Genomic DNA, 14,657 nt, shown 5'->3' on the forward strand with positions numbered 1-14,657 from the left:
CATGCTCGAGGCATCCCATATATATAGCCATAGTAAGGAAAATTGGTTCATACATAGCCATAGTAAGGAAAATGCTCACTTGTCCGACAAAATAGTTTAGATAAATTAAATTAGGTTTAAAATTTTATAATAATTGATGATTTTGACCTACTTAAATTCATATTTATCTAAAATTTATATTAATGAACAATTTTTCATTTTTTCTCTCTCCCTCGTCTCATCTCAATTTCTTCCTTTAGTTAGATTATTCAATAAAAACTAATTCTTTAGAGATTATAATGTAAGATGATACTCATTTTTTATTATTTTTCTTAAAAATTTATTATTTTATCCTTTTTAATTAATGAAAGATCACGAACTATAAATTTTTATTGAGTTTAATTAATAAGTTTTCAAAATATAAAAAACCGTTCTGAATAATTATAGAGTTAATAATTTAATATGTATAACTTTTAAAATTATATTTTTTTTTTTTACTTATTACTTTAATATATATTTTATTATATATTTATCAACTTAAATGTTTTCACTTTACTAATTAAAAGTCTTGGTATATATTTATATATATAAGTTTAACAATTATATTAATTTTTAAAGCGTGTAAGTTACGTATTTTGTTTTTGTTTTTCTTAGATTAAAATTGCAAGTCAAAAAATTAATTTATTCAAAATTGCACAATCAGCCAATGGCAATCAGGTATAATCTATTAATCTAAGTAAAGAGGTAGGGAGTGAAATCAAATCACAAAATCCCACAATTGAAAAATCCAAGAATGGCTTCTTCAAAGGTTGTGTCTAGGTTGTGTTCTCGACTACAGTCTCACGCTCTCAAGCTCAACAAAACACCCCTCTCTACGCTCAACTCGCCCTTCCCTGCTTCTACAAGACCCATTTCTCGCATCTCACGGTGAGACCTTCAAGAACACTTTTCATTATTTACACCTATTATTTTTTAATTAATTATATCATTATTATTATTTTATAAATGATTCTGGTGGTTAGATTGCCTGTGGAGCTGAGCAGTTTGGACTCAATGCTGCCCTTACATAGTGCAACTGCTTCGGCTCGGTTAAGATCAAGCTTGTCCTTGGAATCTCACTGCTGGGGTTTAGTTCCTCAAGGTTAGTACTTTTGTATTTTTTATATACATTTATTGTTATGAGTTTATTATTGCTTATCAATGTGAAGGCATTCAAATGGGATTTGGGAGGGAAATGGAAACTGACATATCTAGGCTTAGGAAAGTCCATTTAGCATTATATATATAACTTTAGCAATCAATACAATGCGACTTGGCTATATGACTTGCAATTGAAAGATATTTAGGCATGTGCAAAGTAGTTCTGCAAAAGCTTAATGGAACTGTCGAGTTGATTGTGCATAGCAGCAGAGATTTGATGCATTTTGGCATGTCAAATTGAAAACTTTATAACTATTAAGAATTTTGACTGTAAAAATTTATTGTACTGCTTGTAAGAAAAAGTAAGTGCAAAGTGCAAATTGAAGCAGCTTGAATGGTAAGGGCAGGCTGGCTAGTATGAATGTTTCAGTCATCTTATTTTTGGGTTGTCTCTCATTAGCTTACAGCTATGAGAAACGACAGTTATGGACTGGTTCATGGTCGGTATGTGTAAGGAATTGATTCTTTTCTTCATACAGGAGATTAATGTGATGTAATTTAGATTCACATCAGACATCATAAATACTTGTTAAAATGGTTTGGAAGTCATAGTACCTATTTATGTTCCATCGATACACTTGTAAATGGAAGTTAGGATTTTGCTGTAATCATTATGTCAACATGTTTGCTTAGGCAAGTAAAATGAGTAAGGCTCAATTGTGGTCCATGTTGTTCAAACTGCAAGAGGGAACAATGAAGGAGCCGAAAATATTAGCTAAAGTGGTAGAGTGGTGGGACTGAATCAGGTCAGATTGGGATATGTCTTAGTTCATATCTTAACAACCGAGGGAAGGAAAAATACCCTTTAGTCGATGTTGTCACAGTACAAGTTGTTTTCCCTTTTTCTAATTACAAGATGAATCATACTCTATTTCATTTGACTTCGTATAACATCATTTATTATTTTAATGCTTTCTTTTGCCCATAATTACAGGTATATCAATGCCTTTATGACAGAGTTTGCAGCAAGCGGACACAGGGTAGATTTTCTGTTGAGGATAGAAATGTAGTGCTTTTGTTTTGTTTCCAATTCAAAATTCTATGATGTTTACGCAATCTTTTTGGTATCTTTATCTTTTAGTATCTTCCTCAAGTGATGCCAAATATTGCTTGGTTTTTACTTTCTGGATATCTTTGTTCAACAAGTACTATGCATTTCCTTTTATGAGAGAGTGCCCCCAAAGAGAAAAATGTGGTATGTAGCTTGTTCTTTCTTGTTGTCCAGTTACATGCTATAACAATCTTACATGGGTGACATTGTTTCAATGTTTCATTTTTCTATTTGGCGATACTGGCAATTCAAACCAAGTTCCTTAAAAATGGTGGGAAGGATTGTGTTCATATTGGAAATCATTTACTCATAGCAGTCATGTGGAAATCATTTACTCATATTAGTTATTAACAGCCGCTATTCTATTTCCCATTTTCCCGTGAGATTGCGTATATATATTAGCATAAACTTTGCGAATAGAGCTTGCAGCCAGGAGGCATTGGTTTAGACCATTTTTAAGCTCAACAAGATACATGTTCATATTTGAAGAACAAGAACGGTCAAAGAGTCAGAACTGTCTATTCAATAAAAAAAGCAGTCTCAAAAGATGAAAATTCGATTTTGTATAGATTATTTACATGATAAAATAAAATAAAAAATAGTATATACAAATATGGTACTTTCATTTATGGTGTCAAGAGAAAGGGAATATATATAAAAAAAAAAAAAAAAAAAGCATTTGGACCTCCAAGTATTTTTGATTTATTCAAATAATTGTGTAGTTTATTTATTTAGTTAGATTTAAATTGCTGAGAATGTGTGAGATAAGATACTTTAATATTAATTCATTTTGAGTCATAGGATCACAACAATTTGGTGAATTTATTTAGGGTAAACGATTTTTTTCCACCCAAGGTTTGCCTTAATGATAGTTTCTCACCCAAAAACTTTTAAAATACCACTTTCTCACATAAAGTTATATTTTGTTAATACTAAAAATACACTTCACTTTCTCAGTTAGCGTTCGATGAGTATCAGGAGTTAGGGTAAAAGGGGTTTTGTAGAGTGGAGGCTGATGAATTGAATGGTGATGACCAATTGAATATTTGCTATCGGAATCAATTGGAAATCAACTAAGAACAGGAAACCCTAGTTTTGCGGTGGTCGGCAATCGACGAGAAATTAGATGTTAAAGTGAGAGGGGTTTTGTAAAGAGGAGATCAGAGATTCAAATGATGGTAACAGAGAGAATTTTCACTGTCAGAATCGGCTTTGGGTAGTAACGGAATATTAACTTTATGTGAGAAAGTGGTATTTTGAAACTTTTTGGATGGAAAAGTGTCATTAAGGCAAACCTTGGGTGGGAAAAAATGGTTTACTCATTTATTATGGTAATTGGTAAGAACTAAGAAGTGTCTAATGCCCCTAATTTGAGTTATACCAATGAATACCCATGTATCATACGTGTTATTTGAAGAGAGAAGAGTGAAATAAAATATTAGGGAAAAATGATTAAATGTGGGATGAAAAATTTTAAAAAGTTATGATCATATATTAAAATATTATTAATAACTTTAGAATAATATTTTCACTTAATATATATTTCTATATCTATACAAAATTTCTTAAAAATAAAAAATAATTGTCATGTTGGATTGTGTTATATGAAATTAAAAGAATAAAATCTTGATTCAATAACTTTTTTATCAAAAAATTTAATCGTGTTTTAAATTAGGGAATTAGTTTTTTCTATTACAATTAATTAGAATTTGATTTTTATAGAGAAAAAAAATTTGAAATTTGAGAATGAAATGACTGTTTTCTGAAGCTCTGGGACTTTGTAGAAAGGTTCCCATGCCGGAGCTGACGGAAGGAAATTGTTATTCCCTTAATAGCCAAAATAAAAATATTTAAGTCTAAAACAATGGCGAAATTCCAAGGGCAGTTGTGTAATTCAGAATTATACAAATATTACAACCATATCAGCAAAGTATGACAGAGAGCTCTTCCAACGGCCACACATGGCCTCCTTTACCTTCAACACTCCACAGCATCACCAACATCTCTTCCCTCGTACTCTTTGTAAGTGTCCTTCTTCTCTCTATCTCTTTAATTTCCACTCTTTTTCTCATTTCTTCACTTTCTCGCCTCCCAAACACCCACTTTTGATAGTCCAAGATCATGTTAGCAGAGTACATGCAAAGTTTTCTTCAACTCACCATCAAACTACAACAACAATCACTTTAAGAACTAGAAAAAACACTGCTCCTCCCTCCTCTTCTTTAAAAACTAGAGACGAAAGGATCTATAAAAAATTAGGAAAAGACTTCGTTGGTTCAACTGTGGACGAAAATTCTGAAAAGAGGTTTAGTAGGGATAAGAATACAAGAAGAAATCCTAGTTTTAGAAAAAGAAGAGATGTGGGTTCAGGGAATTCTTCTTTCAAGTCTAAAGATGAGAACATAGGAATCAAATCTTCAAAAACTGTGGACAACGAGGTAGTGAATGAAAAAAAATTGAATAAGAGAAGCAATGAGCGCGGTCACTATAATAAGGTCAGAGGAAAAAATATGTCGAAGGAAAGTACTAAAAATGATTCATCAGAAGTTCCGTTGAGACTTCAGCTGGACATGTGCTCAAAGAGAGGGGACGTAATGGGTGCAATTCAATTGTATGATAAAGCTCTTAAGGAAGGGATTAAGTTGGGGCAATACCATTATAATGTACTTTTGTATCTTTGCTCCTCTGCCGCTGTTGGTGTTGTTAAACCTGCTAAAAGTGGGAGTGGTAGTCGAACCTTGGATACATTAGGCATGTCTAATGAAGTTTCAACTGTGAATTCTATGGAATTAGGTGAATTAAGTGACGGGGACAATGTAAGTTATGGGGTTACAGAATTGAAAAATTCTGGTCCAAACTATGAGCAATCGGTTGATTCTAGTAGTAGCAGTAGTGCTCTGAGTGAAAAAGATAGCTTAACCCAGACTTCTAATTGGCCTCTGAATCCAAATTCTCAATTTTTAGATGATGATCAATCTCCTGAAAAAGGTAGGAGTAGCGGTAACCAAGATCATCATGAAATTCGCTTAAGTGAAGATGCCAAGAATTATGCACTCCAGAGGGGATTTGAGATCTACGAGAAGATGTGTCTGGATAAGGTCCCACTTAATGAGGCTAGCTTGACAGCGGTGGGAAGAATGGCAATGTCGATGGGTAATGGTGACATGGCATTTGATGTGGTGAAGAAAATGAAGCCACTAGGGATAAATCCCAGACTGAGGTCTTATGGTCCTGCCCTTACAGTTTTCTGCAGTAATGGAAATGTTGATAAAGCATTTGCTGTTGAAAAGCACATGTTAGAGCATGGAGTCTATCCTGAAGAGCCTGAATTGGAAGCACTCTTGAGAGTAAGTGTAGCAGCTGGTAAAGGTGACAAGGTATATTATTTGTTGCATAAATTGAGGACGAGTGTAAGAAAAGTCTCACCCTCTACTGCAGATATAATTGTGCAATGGTTTGAAAACAAAGAAGCTGCAAGGCTAGGGAAAACAAAATGGGACAGGAGATCATTGAAGGAAACAATGCATAGTAAAGGTGGGGGCTGGCATGGGAAGGGCTGGTTAGGTAAAGGGAAGTGGAATGTATCACGTACCGCTATTAGAGCCGATGCAGTATGTGAGTGCTGTGGGGAAAAATTGGCCATGATTGACCTTGATCCTATTGAAACCGAGAGTTTTGCTGAATCAGTTGTATCCATTGCTGCTAAGAGAGAGAGAAATTCAAGCTTCCAAAAATTTCAAGTATGAAAGTCCATTTGTCTTTTTAGTTGATGCCAATCTTATGTGGACTTTAATTTTATGATTTAAAAAAGCTTATTGTTTGCAGAAATGGCTTGACTACTATGGACCTTTTGAAGCAGTGGTGGATGCTGCAAATGTCGGTCTTTTCAGCCAGAGGAAATTCAAACCATCAAGGGTAAGTTATATAATGGCTTAAAAATGTGGATCCAAAAAAGCTTCTCATTTTCTTCTATACTTTAGGAGTTGATATAGTATCTTCTTTTTATTTGGTGGAATTCTTTTAGGTCAATGCCATTGTTAATGGGATACGCCAGATGATTCCTTCAAAGAAATGGCCACTCATTGTTTTGCATAACAAGCGCATCACCGGACCCAAGATGGATCAACCAGTAAATAGAGCATTGATTGAGAAGTGGAAAAATGCTGATGCACTCTATGCAACACCAACTGGATCCAATGATGATTGGTGAGAAATACATATTTTGGGAATGCATTAAGCACTCTAAATTTTTTTTTTTTTTAAATTCAGCTCAACTTTTATATAATTGGCTATTTGGATAGCTAATTGTCAAAATCATTTCTAGTGATGTGTATGCATTTATAGTACCATGGGGAATAACATATACTACCATGTGTAATAACATGTACTTCAGGTACTGGTTGTATGCAGCTATAAAGTTTAAATGCTTAATTGTGACCAATGATGAGATGAGAGATCATACATTTCAGCTTCTAGGAAATGATTTCTTCCCCAAATGGAAAGAAAGACATCAAGTGAGTAAAGCAGTTCAATAGTGTTTTTAATGTTAAATCTTGTCTTTTAAAATTCAAAACTTTTATTTACAGTTTTATCCTAATTAGGCATCTTTCTTTTCCTAATGCAAGGTGCGTTTTAGTTTTTCTGAAACTGGTCCAGAGTTCTACATGCCTCCTTCATATTCTGTTGTAATCCAGGTCCGTGTGGCCAGTTTTTTTCTGCCATTTTTCTGTGTTTGAAATAGGAACAACAATATTAAATGAGTGTGAATGTGTCCGATGTAAATTTATTTGAAAACTATAAGATAGATAGATGAATATACCTCATCAGCAAATAATACATCATTAGGAATCGGAGAATGGCAGCTGGCATATTCCAATTGCATCAGAACATGATTACGAAGCAGAAAGAATGTGGTTATGCATTACACGTGCGAACTTATATCTAACCAGGCAAAGTTTGGCTACACGCTCCAAAGGTATCATTAAGATCCATTAGTTCATTGTTCCTATGAATATATGAGTTGACAGCCTTCATACTCCAAATGATTGTTTACGATCTCATTGAAATATAAGCACTTTGTTGACTCTTGCATAATCATTCAAGATAAAGGTGCATTCCATATCATGTGTTGAATCATCTTTGGGACATGTGATTATTTCATCTGCATAAGAGTTTGTTTGCTGTCTTATACTAACAAATAGAGTATACTACTTTTCTTGGTAGATTTGCAGCCTTATGACCCTAAAAAACAAGAAGCAAGGTCAACAACTCCAAAAGAAGTAAAGACAAAGTCACATTTATCAAATGATAGAACCTCTGGTAATACAGAAAAGCCAACTCAAAATGTATACGAAAGTCTCAGAAATATTCTTTCAGTATCCACGCTATCAAATCATCGGACAATTCTATCAAAAATTGAGGCTGCAGAGAAACTTGGTGAATGTGTAATTGATTTTCAGATATGAAGTAAAGGTATATCTTCTTAAGGACCTAACGGATGTTATTGAATTAGAGAAATAAACTCCTAGTTGGAATCTGTTTTGCACATGAAGACCTTGAGCTGTCTCTCTGTCAAAATCTATGAAGCTCTCGTCTGCTGCACATGCTAGTGTTAGGTGTCATTTATTAAGGCCTTTTTTCTGAGCTTAGGTTGAAAGTTCATGACGATTCTTGAGGCCAGCGGTTTGTTTAGCGTTGGGGGTGAGAATTGGCATGTTCACAATTTTGTACATTTTATTTTATAAGTTGGTGTGAGAGTTTGTAGATGACGTTACAGTTTATACTGAATGCTTTCCTCAAGATATTTGGCGTATGAAATTATTCGAGAGTGTTCCCCTTCCACATGCGCAGGATGTTAGATGTTCCTAAAGATTATAGAATGTCCAAATAAAAAGCTTTTTAAAATAGTTTTTTGTTGTCCTGTTTTAAACAGTTCTGGTTTCACATGTATTATATCATGCTATATGTCTTCATTTAATCACTCAGGTGGAATCCCTGTAGCTTTGAAGACCGTGTTCTACACTGCTACCATGTTGTTGAATTATATGTCTCTCCATTATCTTTTTTCTGCCAGGTAAAAGAGCCATGTTTTTACAAAAACAAATACAGAAAATTCATGCTTCACTTTTTACCTCTTTTTCACTGAAAAGACTTTTAGGGAAGTGAGCCAAAACAATTATTTTTATTTCAACTGTTGGAAGCTTTCTCTCATATTCACGCACAAATAATAACAAAAGGGCGTAATTTTAAAAAGGGTCCCCTGGGAAATGAGTTTTAGGCTTTTTGATTACATGCAATTGCTCTACAAATAGCCCTTTTTGAGAAGATTGATTGCAACCATTGTGCTTTCTAAATAAGGACCAAGTGTTTTTTTTACTTTTGTCCGTCAAAAGGATGAGAAGATCAATTATTAAATTATATCTATGCAAATTTTGATGCATCAAAAATTACATTTTAGGCGTGATAGTATCTGTTCACAAGTAATAAAAGAACTTTCTCGTGATAGTTTTTCTTCACGTTTTTTTGTTTAATTCATTTGAGAAATGCTGTAAAAAACTGTATGGAATGAACGTTTGATTGGATGTGTTGTGGGCAAGGTGTGACAGTAGACGATGTTGATGTTGATGTTGGCAGTGATTAAACACTTTTAGCAGAAAAAAGAAAGAAACAAATAATCACGGGAATTCAATATTTTTTGTTATCTTTTATCTTTCTGTTTCATGGTAGCTACAGAATCTTTGATTGCTTTTGGAATTGTCCTGTTTCCCTTCCTTAACAGTGATAGTGTCACGAGCCTCCCTGTTGCCCATATCTCTCTGACTGTATCAAGCTCCCTCAACCACCGATTCTGAAAGAGATATAAAGAGAGAGATTAGGGGAGGCGTAGCATCTTTAAATTCCATTTCATTTCTATCTTTTGTCTTCAAAAAAATGCATCTCCTTGAATTATCTGCTTTTCAAAATCAAGAAGCTCACTCCGAGGAAGATTTTCGCTTTGAGAATTCACTCAAGGTCAGTGTGTTTGATTATATATCCATTTTACATTTCAGTTCATATGTGTACATATAAATATCTTCAAGTCAAATTTAAAATTCTTTATTTATGGTTATAGGAACTCAGAGATTTGCGCTCTCAGCTTCATTATGCTGCTGATTACTGCGAAACAACATTCTTGAAAGTCAAGGAGACAAAAGAGTGAGCTTTTACTCACAGCTGAAATACCAATTTTCTGGCTTCTTGCATGTTTTCTCATTTTATCCAAGCTCATAAATCAAGATTAGAACTGTGTCTTAGCTTATGGCCTAAAAGAAGTGAATTGACTAATTAAAATTGTTGTGGTTAATTTACAGTGCTGTCGAAAACACAAAAGAATACATATGCAGGGCTCTGGTTACTGTTGTTGACCATCTGGGAAGCGTCTCTTCTAATCTTGAACACTGCATTTCTGATACCAATGATTTTGCTGAGGCAGAGCTTCGAATCAGTACCCTTAAACAAGTGGGTATATATAGTTAATCTTGCTGATAATATATATATATTTCATTTATTCAAATTAATTACATGGAGTTGTATTATTATACTATACAGAGACTTCTTTCATGCGAACAATACGCTCACAAGCTTGCTCTAAACAAAGTAAGATGGAATCCAGCTTTGCCAAACTATCACCGGCGTTATTTATCAGCTCGTAATTATCCCACATCTCCTCTTTGTTCTTCAACAAATTTTACAAGTTACCAGCTTTTGTTTTGACCTTTTCATTTCCTTGTTTTCTTGATCAGCAATCACAAATGTTGTGAAATCAAATGAAGACTCCAGGTACCATTCATCGTCACAAAATGTCGCATTCATATATATAACAACACATAATTTCTTGGTGTAATTTTCCAAAATTAAGAAAATTTATATTCAATGCAGAGACCTCAAGTTTCCAAGGGCAGCAAAAGTAACATTTAAGCAAGAATCTGACATTAAGGAAGTGCCACTTTTCATTCACACGTACACTGACAAGTTATCACCAGTTACGAATCCACCAACAAAAACCGCAACGGAGAACTCTGATCCTAACACTGCTTTAGGTAACATATGCTACTCTGTGTATATATTGATACCCAGAATAGAACAAACTAAACTAGCTTAATTTAATGAGATTCTTAAATCATTGATATGCTCATCACTGATATAATTCCTTTGTTTAGTGTTGCCTGTTCGAGATGGCTTCTCAATACTGTCAAAAGGTCCAAATCCTACCTTCCACTTCCAGGTGAGTTTTATTTTCATTAACATTAATTTAAGTCCCTCCCTTAGCTTGGCTGGTTCATTTTGATGATGGATTGTTTTGTTTTGTTGCAGCTGGGCTCTCCCAAGTATGGACGCAAGAGTTTACACAGGAAATCATCGCAGAGTGCTGAAATTATGTCCCTCATTCGGCGAATTAAACGAACCGTATAAATTATTCCATCTTTTGCCGTTTAGTTTATGGTTTTCCATGTACAGAAATTTAGATTGAATTTCAAATGATTTTGTTTCCTCGTCAGTTGTCGCCTAACGGTGATTATCCTTGTGTAATATCGCTTAGGGTCCGTTTGGTTCGGGGAATATTAAATTACTATAAATATTAAATTACTAGAATCTTATATTACCTTGACTGAGAATCTTTAGGAAAATGTATTTGGTTAGGTGGTAGATATGTTATATTAATATGTTTGGTTAAGAAGAATAAATTGGTGGGTATGTTGCTTAAATTACTAAATTGCACTCTTCTAAAATATTAATATAATATTACTTTTTAAATAATTCTTTTAACCTCTAATATTTCAAATTTAGCAAAAACACCCCAACTTATATAAAACTTTAATTTATATCAAAATCACCCCTACCACCCTACCGCCATCACAAACCACCGTCAGAAGTTGCTTGGAGTCGTCATGCACAGCCCACCGTGATCGAGAGGCACCGATACGACTGTTTCTAGCCATATTAATGGCTGAAAACAACCATATCAAACTAGATGTGGCCGTTAATGGCTAGATCCCTAGCCGTTATTGACTAGATCTGGGCGAGACTTGCCCGTTAACGACCATATCTCATTCAGATAAGGCCGATAAAGGCCAAGGTTCGGGCAGTTAACGGCCAAATCTGCTCTGGATATGGCCTTTTTGGTCATCAATATGGCCAAAAACGGCCATATCAAAGCCTCTCTATGATGGTGGACTACTCCCGGCGACTCCAGGTGACCTCCGACGACTTCCCACGGTGGTTTGGCTGGCCGTAGGTGGCGGCGGCAGGTGGGTGGTGATGGCTTGGGTAAGCTCAAATTTGTTTTGATTTCAAGGGTAATTTTGTCTAAAAAGTTAATTAATTGGGGTGAAATAGTAAAAGCAATACTCATGTAAATAAATTTAAAAATAAGGGCATTATTGTCCTAAGATTTTATTAATAAGGGATATAATTGTAACAAAAAAAAGATTACCCTGGTACTCTTACAATACCTAAGAAAATGGAGGTAATCAGATTACCTCCAATATTACTGTCACACCCAGCCTTCTGCCAGCTTGCCCGGCAGGTCTAGGCCTAGAGCCGAGTGTGAATTAGTTTGCCTGATGGTACTCATGGTGCTTTCCATTTGCCTATAGCCCCTTGGGCATGGGTTCGAGCCATGGGGGAGGCGAAAGAAATCCCTTAAGGGGGGGACAGTACCTAGAATTCACACTCGGGTCTGGGCCTAGGCCCTCATGTGCCATTTCGGCAGATTCCAACCACCTTTCAGCAAGTAATAACCGACTATTAGGAATATGGAGTGGGTAGGAGTGTTTTTATCAATTTTTAAACTTTTATTGTTGGAGGTGTTTAATTACATTAACAAACCTAATGAGTTAAGAAAATTTAAATATTTTAAGTTGAATGAATATGATTGGATTTTAAAAATATTGAAACAAATATATTTAATAGGAATGGATATGATAATATTTTGAATAGGGAAACAAACACAACCCAATATTACATAACTCAGAAGCCTCTTGTTTTTCATGCTTGAGGCATCCCATATATAGCCATTGTAAGGAAAATTGGTTCATACATAGCCATAGTAAGGAAAATGTTCACTTGTCCGACAAAATATTTGAGGTAAATTAAATTAGGTTTAAAATTTTATAATAATTGGTGATTTTGACCTATTTAAATTCATATTTATCAACTAAAATTTATATTAATTAACAACTTTTTCATTTTTTTCTCTTCTTCATTTCATCTCAATTTCTTCCTTTGGTTAGATTAATCAATAGAACTAATCTTTTGGAGATTATATGCAAGATGATGCTCATTTTTGTTATTTTTCTTAAAAATTTATATTTATTTTTTTTAATGATAAAAGATCAGAGTTATGAGTTTTTGTTGAGTTTAATAAATAAGTTTTCAAAATATGAAAAATCGTCATAAACAATTATAAAATTAATAATTTGATATATATAACTTTTAAAATTATATTTTTAAATTACATTTTCTTTAACTTATCACTTTAATATATATTTTATTATAAATTTATAAATTTAAATGTTTTCACTTTACTAATTAAAAGTTGCTATATATATTAATTATATATATATATTATATATATATAATATATATATATATATATATATATATATAAATGTTAATAATTATATAATTTTAATGTTTGTAAGTTACGTATTTGTTTTTGTTTTTCTGAGATTAAAATTGCAAGTCAAAAAATTAATTATTCAAAATTGCACAATCAGCAATGGCAATCAGGTATAATCTATTAATCTAAGTAAAGAGGTAGGGAGTGAATCAAATCACAAAAATCCCACAATTGAAAAATCCAAGAATGGCTTCTTCAAAGGTTGTGTCTAGGTTGTGTTCTCGACACAGTCTCACGCTCTCAAGCTCAACAAAACACCCCTCTCTACGCTCAACTCGCCCTTCCCTGCTTCTACAAGACCCATTTCTCGCATCACGGTGAGGACCTTCAGAACACTTTTCATTATTTTCACCTTTTTTTTTAATTAATTATATCATTATATTATTTATAATGATTCCGGTGGTTAGATTGCCTGTGGAGCTGAGCAGTTTGGAACTCAATGCTGCCCTTACATAGTGCAACTGCTTCGGCTCGGTTAAGATCAAGCTTGTCCTTGGAATCTCACTGCTGGGGTTTAGTTCCTCAAGGTTAGTACTTTCGTATTTTTCATATACAGTTATTTTTATGAGTTATTATTGCTTATCAATGTGAAGGCATTCAAATGGGATTTGGAGGGAAATGGAAACTGACATATCTAGGCTTAGGAAAGTCATTAGCATTATATATAACTTTAGCAATCAATACAATGCGACTTGGCTATATGACTTGCAATTGAAATATTTAGGCATGTGCAAAGTAGTCTGCAAAAGCTTAATGGAACTGTCGAGTTGATTGTGCATAGCAGCAGAGATTTGATGCATTTTGGCATGTCAAATTGAAAACTTTTTAACTATTAGAATTTGACTGTAAAATTTATTGTATTGGTGTAAGAAAAAGTAAGTGCAAAGTGCAAATTGAAGCAGCTTGAATGGTAAGGGCAGGCTGGCTAGTATGAATGTTTCAGTCATCTTATTTTGGGTTGTCTCTCATTAGCTTACAGCTATGAGAAACGACAGTTATGGACTGGTTCATGGTAGGTATGTGTAAGAATTGATTCTCATTTCATACAGAAGATTAATGTGATGTAATTTAGATTCACATCAGACATCATAAAACTTGTTAAAATGGTTTGGAAGTCATAGTACCTATTTATGTTCCATCGATCATTGTAATGGAATTAGGATTTTGCTGTAATCATTATGTCAACATGTTTGCTTAGGCAAGTAAAATGAGTAAGGCTCAATTGTGGTCATGTTGTTCAACTGCAAGAGGAACAATGAAGGAGCCGAAAATATTAGCTAAAGTGGTGAGTAGAGTGGTGGGACTGAATCAGGCAGATTGGGATATGTTTAGTTCATATCTAACAACCGAGGGAAGGAAAAATACCCTTTAGCGATGTTGTCACAATACGAGTTGTTTTCCCTTTTTCTAATTACAAGATGAATCATACTCTATTTCATTTGACTTCGTATCATCATTTATTATTTTAATGCTTTCTTTTGCCCATAATTACAGGTATATCAATGCCTTTATGACAGAGTTTGCAGCAAGTGGACACAGGGTAGATTTTCTGTTGAGGATAGAAACGTAGTGCTTTTGTTTTGTTTCCAATTCAAAATTCTATGATGTTTACGCAATCTTTTGGTATCTTTATCTTTTAGTAACCTCCTCAAGTGATGCCAAATATTGCTTAGTTTTTCCTTCTGATATCATTGTTCAACAAGTACTATGCATTTCCTTTTATGCGAGAGTGCCCCCAAAGAGAAAAAGGTGGTATGTAGCTTGTTT

General features: G+C 33.9%; 3 protein-coding genes across 6 annotated transcripts; all 3 read left to right on the forward strand.

Moving 5' to 3' along the window:
* The first annotated feature begins 715 nt into the window (after positions 1 to 715).
* Positions 716 to 2,449, forward strand: LOC116116807. 2 transcript variants are annotated; one of them, XM_031402861.1, is made up of 4 exons: positions 716 to 906; positions 1,002 to 1,120; positions 2,114 to 2,159; positions 2,261 to 2,449. In XM_031402861.1, exons 1-3 carry the CDS (start codon positions 773 to 775, stop codon positions 2,131 to 2,133), a joined length of 273 nt encoding a protein of 90 aa, XP_031258721.1. In that variant the 5' UTR covers positions 716 to 772; the 3' UTR covers positions 2,134 to 2,159; positions 2,261 to 2,449. The 2 variants fall into 2 exon arrangements, with proteins under 2 accessions (XP_031258721.1, XP_031258720.1); XM_031402860.1 differs by having other exon boundaries at positions 2,114 to 2,449.
* Positions 2,450 to 4,811: 2,362 nt separating this feature from the next.
* LOC116116777 (proteinaceous RNase P 1, chloroplastic/mitochondrial-like) lies at positions 4,812 to 9,086 on the forward strand. Of its 3 annotated transcripts, none has more exons than XM_031402827.1 (8): positions 4,812 to 5,970; positions 6,056 to 6,145; positions 6,255 to 6,436; positions 6,624 to 6,744; positions 6,856 to 6,924; positions 7,076 to 7,205; positions 7,454 to 7,702; positions 9,009 to 9,086. In XM_031402827.1, exons 1-7 carry the CDS (start codon positions 4,825 to 4,827, stop codon positions 7,693 to 7,695), a joined length of 1,980 nt encoding a protein of 659 aa, XP_031258687.1. In that variant the 5' UTR covers positions 4,812 to 4,824; the 3' UTR covers positions 7,696 to 7,702; positions 9,009 to 9,086. The 3 variants fall into 3 exon arrangements, with proteins under 3 accessions (XP_031258687.1, XP_031258686.1, XP_031258688.1); XM_031402826.1 differs by lacking the exon at positions 9,009 to 9,086 and adding an exon at positions 8,216 to 8,581; XM_031402828.1 differs by lacking the exon at positions 9,009 to 9,086 and having other exon boundaries at positions 7,462 to 7,544.
* LOC116116778 (probable protein ABIL5) lies at positions 9,077 to 10,855 on the forward strand. The gene is made up of 8 exons (XM_031402829.1): positions 9,077 to 9,241; positions 9,342 to 9,424; positions 9,580 to 9,727; positions 9,818 to 9,917; positions 10,012 to 10,048; positions 10,148 to 10,308; positions 10,429 to 10,493; positions 10,583 to 10,855. The coding sequence occupies exons 1-8, from the start codon at positions 9,161 to 9,163 to the stop codon at positions 10,679 to 10,681; spliced, it is 774 nt and encodes a 257-aa protein (XP_031258689.1). The 5' UTR covers positions 9,077 to 9,160; the 3' UTR covers positions 10,682 to 10,855.
* Positions 10,856 to 14,657: the final 3,802 nt, after the last annotated feature.

This window comes from Pistacia vera, unplaced genomic scaffold (assembly GCF_008641045.1).
Source record: "Pistacia vera cultivar Batoury unplaced genomic scaffold, PisVer_v2 Contig783, whole genome shotgun sequence".
NCBI classification, from domain to species: domain Eukaryota; kingdom Viridiplantae; phylum Streptophyta; class Magnoliopsida; order Sapindales; family Anacardiaceae; genus Pistacia; species Pistacia vera.

Coding starts and splice junctions, on each gene's coding strand:
- LOC116116807 (XM_031402860.1), top strand. CDS start 773: ATGGCTTCTTCAAAGGTTGTGTCTAGGTTGTGTTCTCGACTACAGTCT. Junction 907..1,001: donor CCCATTTCTCGCATCTCACG/GTGAGACCTTCA, acceptor TCTGGTGGTTAG/ATTGCCTGTGGAGCTGAGCA. Junction 1,121..2,113: donor CTGGGGTTTAGTTCCTCAAG/GTTAGTACTTTT, acceptor CCATAATTACAG/GTATATCAATGCCTTTATGA.
- LOC116116777 (XM_031402827.1), top strand. CDS start 4,825: ATGGGTGCAATTCAATTGTATGATAAAGCTCTTAAGGAAGGGATTAAG. Junction 5,971..6,055: donor CAAGCTTCCAAAAATTTCAA/GTATGAAAGTCC, acceptor TATTGTTTGCAG/AAATGGCTTGACTACTATGG. Junction 7,206..7,453: donor TTTGGCTACACGCTCCAAAG/GTATCATTAAGA, acceptor TTTTCTTGGTAG/ATTTGCAGCCTTATGACCCT.
- LOC116116778 (XM_031402829.1), top strand. CDS start 9,161: ATGCATCTCCTTGAATTATCTGCTTTTCAAAATCAAGAAGCTCACTCC. Junction 10,049..10,147: donor AAATCAAATGAAGACTCCAG/GTACCATTCATC, acceptor TATTCAATGCAG/AGACCTCAAGTTTCCAAGGG. Junction 10,309..10,428: donor TGATCCTAACACTGCTTTAG/GTAACATATGCT, acceptor TCCTTTGTTTAG/TGTTGCCTGTTCGAGATGGC.